This window comes from Octopus bimaculoides, chromosome 16, assembly GCF_001194135.2.
Source record: "Octopus bimaculoides isolate UCB-OBI-ISO-001 chromosome 16, ASM119413v2, whole genome shotgun sequence".
Classification (NCBI taxonomy): Eukaryota; Metazoa; Mollusca; class Cephalopoda; order Octopoda; family Octopodidae; genus Octopus; species Octopus bimaculoides.
In genome coordinates this window covers 27,945,398-27,952,897 of record NC_068996.1, presented here as the reverse complement: position 1 = coordinate 27,952,897, position 7,500 = coordinate 27,945,398, and the positions used below count along the sequence as shown (strand labels likewise).

Here is a 7,500-nt window from a genome sequence, read left to right as displayed (position 1 = left end):
TGGTCCTTATGTGATACCCAAGCTAACAATAAGTTGCTAGGCTCTGGTAACTATTCTTGCTGGGTAAATCTGAGTGTCCTGTTCTGGACTGCATATTTTCCGTAGAGAAAGTAATAGTATTAATAATGATAGGGAGAACAGAGATTTTTCACATCCATAATTTTATTTAACAGTTATTTACAGTATCTTTATAGGACCTACACATGTTTCAACTGCAGCAATTGCACACTTGTATATGCAACCTAGCATCATGGTCGGTGCAGTTTCGTCAGAGTCCTTACCCTTTGCCATTTCAAAGTAAAACTGAAAGAATCAGCAAACTGAGTGAATAAAGTGTTTTATGGGAGGTAGAGGTCGTACTACTAATAGTTGTAGGAATCTTGACTTAGGGTTCACTTCTACTAAATGTGGTGGGTGAAGTGAAATATAATTCCTAAATTAGGTCATGGTTAGATTGAAAGGTTATGTAGATTTATTATTAATATTAAAAGTTAATGATTCCACTCATTTCAAAGAGAATATTCTTAGTGTTGAGGTATTCTATAACAATTGATTTATTTATTTTGGTTTCTCAATTGCTATTATAATAATTTTTATTATTATTAATGAAAGTTTGACAATGACTCCTGGTCTGTTCAGCACTACCCTTTGAACTAGAGGGAATAACCAGGAACTTAGTTAACCCATAACATCCTGTTGAAAATTCAAGCTCAGTCTTGTAATGATTCAAAAATGAATGTAAACAGGTTTAACATTAGTTTCATGATATTGTGCATCTTAGGACTAGATTCAGTCTTATATAGTACTGAGTCTCACAGGAGATTAAGAAGCAATGATAACATACATTATTTAGAGAACCAGTTTGGTCTTTATTACTTTTTCTTTTGATTATTTAACAACAGTGTGCCACTAGAAGCACTGGAGCATAACATTTATATAAAAAGAAACTCATGGACTTGGAAAAATGATGATGGTTCATGGTAATGGTGGTTGGCAGTGGTAATTGGTGTTGGTGAGTGGTGAAATAAATAAAACAAAACTGACCAGTACGAAAATCAATGTATCCTTCTCCTCCAGAAATTACCAATTTCGCCAGTGAATGTACAACAGGTGTAGCTTCTCTGACGTTTTTGTTTGTACCCTCACTATCAACACTAGCAGCACTAATTCCTTTCACTGGAGATCCTGAAAAATACAACACCATGTTACAAATACAACTAAATACAAATATAACTAAATACAATATACAACTAAATATCCATCACACATCCACACATATACATATGCAAACAATTCTTCTATGTGTACCTTTATTCATTTTTTTTTTAAATTTTGATTTTCCCATGCTAACCAAAGACAAATGGTATTTATCATTTTTTAAAAATATTTTTCTTTATGTCATGTTTTGTGAATAACAATGTGATTGGTTACAGGCTTACAAGAGCCAAATCACTGGTTCACTGTATTTATGATGGCTAGAGTGACAAGGGATTTCTTAGCCAGGGAAGAACAAATACTACACAAGGTGTTTTAATGCAAAGTGACTGGTCACCATAATCATTTTAACATCCACTTTCCCATGCTTGCATAGATCAGACATAATTTATTGAAACAGGTTTTCTACATCCAAATACCTTTCCTGTTGTCAGCTTTCACCTGCTTCAAAGCAAGTTAATATTTCCCTATGACCAGACGTTTTCTATGAAAGATTGGAAACAAACAGTTGTATGACAGTGATACTTGTTTACAACTATCATGTGATGTCAAGACAAGGGCATACACACATGCGCATGCACACACACACACACGATGCACTTCTACACATTTTCACTCTCCCAAATCCACTCACAAGCCTGGGGCTATAACAGAAGACACTAGCTCAAGGCAACATGCAAAAAGACTGAACCCAAGAGAACATGATTGGGAAGCAAGCTTCCTAATTGCATGCCCCTGCACCTGATGTTTGCATTATTCACCAATGTATATCATGTACATATATATATCTGTCTATTGGGGGAGGAGGGGGTGCATAACTGTAAGTTATACATAATGCAGTGATCACTAAATATCTAATTAAGTAACAGATAACATCAGCTCAATGGTTCAAATTATTTTCGTAATTTAGGCAGGTACAGGAACAACCGCAAGCAAGATTCTGCCTTATCACATCTCTTCAACAAATTAGACATCATTGTACTTGTTGAACTAGGAAAGAAAGAATCACTACATAGACACAAAATATTGTACACAAGCAGGCAAGAAAAATTAGTATATTTAAATAATAAACAATAGTAACATTGATCTTTTACTTGTTTCAGTTATTAGACTGCAGCCATGATGGAGTACCTCCTTGAAGAATTGACCCCAGTACTTATTTTCTTAAGCCTGATACTTATTGTATTAGTCTCTTTTGCTGAACCACAAAGTAACAGGGATGTAAATACATCAATACCGGTTGTCAAACAGTGGTGGGGGACAAATACAGACACAAAGACATACACACTCATAAGGCTTTAGTTGGCTCAAGGCTAAAGTAGAAGACACTTGCCCAGGGTATCATGCAGTGGAACTAAACCCAGAACCATATGGGTAAGAAACAAACTTCTTACAAAACAGCCATGCCTGCACCTATACATTAGTGTAAACATATTTTATACAGTGAGCATTAAATATATAAAAATGAAGTTAGTACTATTTCTAAATAGAATTTAAAATCTAATTAAAAACAATTATGCAATAATGAAAAAGACATTAGCTGAATGATGAATATTATTTTAATCATTTTGGCAATAAGATCAGGTGATTTTTTTAATGTTCTTTTTTGACAAAAACTTTCACTAACAAAATTTTCACATCTCATTAGAGGTATGCAGGTATTTTGAAAATACCTCTCAGAGTGACAACTGTGCCCTGCATAGTTACTGGCTGCCATTTGGCAAGATATAGCACCCTTTTAGCCACCCTGCCATGAGACTGCAGAATGGTGGATTGTGAAGAGGTAGCAGAAGAGGTAGCATTTAGTGATGACTTGAAATGGTAAATATTTTTTCTAACTGTATTTGCTTGAAAAAACATACTTTTCTTTATATTAAGCAATTCATTATAATTACTTTTACGATGTGCCTAAATAAAAACCATCGTTATAGATCAGCATTTCTCAACCTTTTTCGCAATTTGGCTTCCCTTGGACATTGAAAAAATTTATTTCGGCTCCCCTGAGTTGATGAAAAATTTTATCCAGCTTCCCATGTATCTGAAATAGACCAGCCGGCCCATGACAAATCTGACAAAAGGGGGGACCCGAAGAACTACCAGCTCACGAACTGCATCTGAAAGTTGGCGCGTCAATCATGATGCTAAGGAATTTAGATGCTCAAATAATGTGCAATGGTACGCGGATGATTATCAAAAAATTGTGCTCCCGAGTTCTGTAGGCAACAATCTTGAATGAACCGGCCGCTGGCTAAGACATACTTATAACTCCCATGTCCCTTACCCACTCCGATACGACCTACAAGTTTAAACAGATGCAATTCCCATCAAACTCTGCTTTCCCATTACAATCAACAAGGCGCAGGGACAATCAGTGCAAGCGGTTGGTTTGAATCTGACAGAGCAAGTATTCTCACATGCACAACTGTACGTTGACTGTCCCCATTGTCTTTCTATTTGTGCAGCCGATGGAAGGACGAAGACTGTTGTCTACCAAGAGGCACTCCAATGATAACAACGGCAACTTCAACTGCTCCAATTTCAACTCCGCAATTTTTTCATCGTCCTGCCAGCCCACGTTAGTCCAGTCTTGCTTTGCTCTCCTTACTAACTCACCATGACATTCTTTTTTTTCTACCAAGATCCGTCGCCCAAACACCACTTTGTATCCACTTCGTCCTCTTTTTTATGTCTTCGTTTCTCTCTTCGCGTCATTCTCTGACTGGGTGAAACCGGGCTTAGCTGCTAGTCAACTAATAAAAGATTCACTATGACTCAAGTTTCCAATTCAAATTCATAATAATGGAATCGGACAGCAACAGAGAGTCAAAGGAGTCCATGAAAGCAGCAATTGAGATACAATCCACAACTGGTTGAAGATTATTTGTAATAACTTATTGTAATATTCAGTTTGTTATAAGCGGAACATCACATTATCAATAACAAAGACAACTGAATGGCTCTTTGTCTTTTCCTTTACTGTATTTTTCTCTTTTTAACCATTTTTTTTTTACCTCCTGCTTTCCAAATTACATGAAAAGAAATGGAAATTTAAAATATTTTTAATAACACAAATTGTCAATATATGACATCTCATCATTGATTTTATGTCTATATTAGAAACATTAGAAAATTAATATTGGTTTCAAATTTTGGCACAAGGCCAGCAAGTTCAGGTTAGGAGATGAATCGCTTGCATCAACTCCAGTGCTCAACTGGTACTTATTTTATTGACCCCCGAAAGGATGAAAGGTGAAATTAATCTTGATGGAACTTAAATTCAGAATGTAAAGACAAACGAAATGCCACTAAGCATTTTGCCTGGCATGCTAACAATTCTTCCAGCTCACTGCCTTAAATTAGAAAATTAATATTAAAATAAAAAAACAATTACCATTATTAATATTATTTGACGATTACTGAATTCTTGGGACAGCAAACAAAATCTATTTCAGTTCATTATATTCAGAGCCCAACAGTCAAGTACTGGGATTAATACAATTGACTAACCCTCTGCCCTCGAAATTTCTGGCCTTCTGCCTAAATCAAAAATCACTGCTACTGTTGTTGCTGAATGTAGCAACCAACATTTTTGTTGTCGTTGTTTTGTTTTGTGTTGTATTTATGTCACGTTTATGAGTAGCAGTTAAGAAACTGCATGTAAACTAAGGGAAATCACTCTTACTTCACTACACTTTATAGTTTGTTCACTGCTACGAGTGTCCTGGCATTCATGTGCATTGTTTAATATATCTATGCGTTTATATATTAGTGCATTAGTCTGTCTAAATTAGCATAAATGTTTTTCAATATTTACTCGCATTTTACTTTTAAAGTTCCGCGTGCGCGTGCGTGTGTGTGTGTGTGAGAGAGAGAGAGAGAGAGAGAGAGAGAGAGAGAGAGAGAGAGAGAAAAAGAGAGAGAGAGAGAGAGAGAGAGACCTGTTCCATGTTTGCCAATGAAGTATCATATTTGCAATGTGTTTATAAACAACAGAAAATTATTCTAACTTCATTAGAAATATAAAATGGCATTGTTTTCTTCCACTACCCTAAGATAAATAACCTTTGAATAGTGTACAAGGCAGTAATAAAAAGCAATATATTAGAAAACAGGAGCAAATAAGGAAATATATTTTGTGTAAAGTAATGCTATGTATGTGAATTTGTATACAGGGGAAGTCATATCTAAATACAGTACCTCACTATACCAAAGGGACAATTATATGCGAGCTGTATATATTGGAATAATTTTACATTCCAATCCAAGAACTATAATCGCTGAATAAAAAGGGGAAAATTTTGAGCCACTGTACCTATGGCAAAACTTTATTATAAAGATGTAATTATGAGCATGCTATTTGCCACTGGATTTTAGTTAGAGTGTCCACCTTTCGATCTTAGAAAACTGCACTGTACACAATAAGTATTAATTATCTCTTGACTACTAACAACCCTAATAGAAGGCACTGAAGTTCATAACCTGACCTCTAGCCAACGACAGTCAGGAATTTGTATGAATTCTGTCCACCAACTTGCTTTTAACTTTTCTAGACAACCTGAATGAATATCTCCTGCATAAAATTCCAAGTAGTATCTGTGAAATAAATTGACTTAGTACCAATAAATAAATACTGCCTGTATCAAGTACTCTTTTTCTTGTTTACATTTCTAAATCTACATGTGAGTGAGCCTGCCTGCCTGCCTGCCTACATGTGTGTACATGCACACGCATACATACACATACTTAATACAGGAAGTTATTACTTCCACCCCAAGCTTTCACATAATTATCAGAGACTTTCTTTATCAATGTCATATTCAGCACCAGCATCATGAAATCAGTGAATATTCTTTATATCAGATATAGTTTTGAGAATAAAGCGAGGAGACCGGAATGATTAAGGTAAGAGTATAAAATAACTTTTGTGATTTAACAGACTGTTTGTGAGAGAGAGAGAGAGAGAGACAATGTATGCACATGTCTGCCAACTTGACTCTTTTGGTCTCTTTTGGTGAAAACAAGAAATGGCAGTTATAACAGTTGCAATAAAACACATATTTCCAGAATAAACGTTTCAAACTTGGAGACAGTCTGGAAAACATTAACAGGTGAATAACACAATGATGATAACAACAATAACAACAACATATAATGATTTCTTAGTGCACTTACCTGGAACTGCCACGAAAAACTTGACGGCATCTCTGTGTCCATGAAACGAAAGTTGTGCCTGTGCCATGGAGCAGTAAGGAATGAAAGTACCAGGTGTAATATTATCTCCTTTGCTATCACTGTATACCCTGATAACATTACCAGGACGGTTTGGGTGACTACCTGTACTTACTGGTTGCTTGTTACCTGAAAAGACAAATAATAACTATATATGCATACCTGCTGTTATCATACTTCAAACATTAATATATGGTTGAAAATATTACAAGAAAAAAAATAATAAAACTATATCCATAGTTTAACAAAACAAAAAAATTACAAGACTATTCATCAGTGAATGAAAAAAGATTATAATTGTTAATAATAATAATAATACTTTCAAACCCAAGCACAATACCAGCAATATAGAAGTGAAGAGTTAGTTGATTTTCTCAACCTTAATGCTCAACTGTTACTTATTTTATCAACCTTAGTAGAAAGAAAGGCAAAGTCGACCTTGGTGACATTTAAGCTCAGAATGTAAAGAACCAGAACAAATTGTTGCTAAGCATTTTGTCCTATGGGTTAATGATTCTTTTCTGTTGTTGTTGATAGTGATGATTGATTGTTATCATTAAAAGAAATCATTATTATCATTATTCAGTAATCTTATTTTTATTACATGCTTTCACTGCATTACCGAGCACAGCTCTGTGTGCCTTCGGTATGTGCTGTGGTTTGTTGTGGTGCTCTTATTTTCACTGTATTGAAAGTGTTTTGCGTAGGATGTGTGCTATGCCCAGTAGTGCAATTTTCTGTATGTTATATATACTTGTAAGTCCTGGTGTTTTTGTTATGTATTTGTCTGAATATTTTTTTATTATACCTAAGGCACCTACTATGATAGGAATTGTTTCTGTTTTTAGATTCTACATTCGAGTTACCTCTAGTTCCAGATCTTTGTATTTTGAAAGTTTTTGTTTCTTTTAGAGAAACGTTGTCATCTGTTGGTATTGATACATCGATTAGAAAGCATATTATTGAGTGAGAGAGCAGTGCATGCCATCGAAGTGACACTGGGGTACAAATATACAAAGTCCAATATACCCATCATGACTACCCGTCTGATAAGGG

At 35.1% G+C, this 7,500-nt stretch overlaps 1 protein-coding gene across 13 annotated transcripts in view; it reads right to left on the bottom strand.

Annotated features, from left to right (window-relative positions):
* Positions 1-7,500, bottom strand: part of LOC106882306 (C-Jun-amino-terminal kinase-interacting protein 4) — a 233,098-nt gene that overhangs the window by 2,678 nt on the left and 222,920 nt on the right. For all 13 annotated transcript variants that reach the window (XM_052973649.1, XM_052973657.1, XM_052973658.1 and 10 more), the window contains 2 exons: positions 6,388-6,573; positions 1,045-1,185 (listed from right to left, as the gene is read on the bottom strand). In XM_052973649.1, the coding sequence (XP_052829609.1) occupies positions 1,045-1,185; positions 6,388-6,573 (327 nt within the window). The remainder of the gene's footprint in view (positions 1-1,044; positions 1,186-6,387; positions 6,574-7,500) is intronic.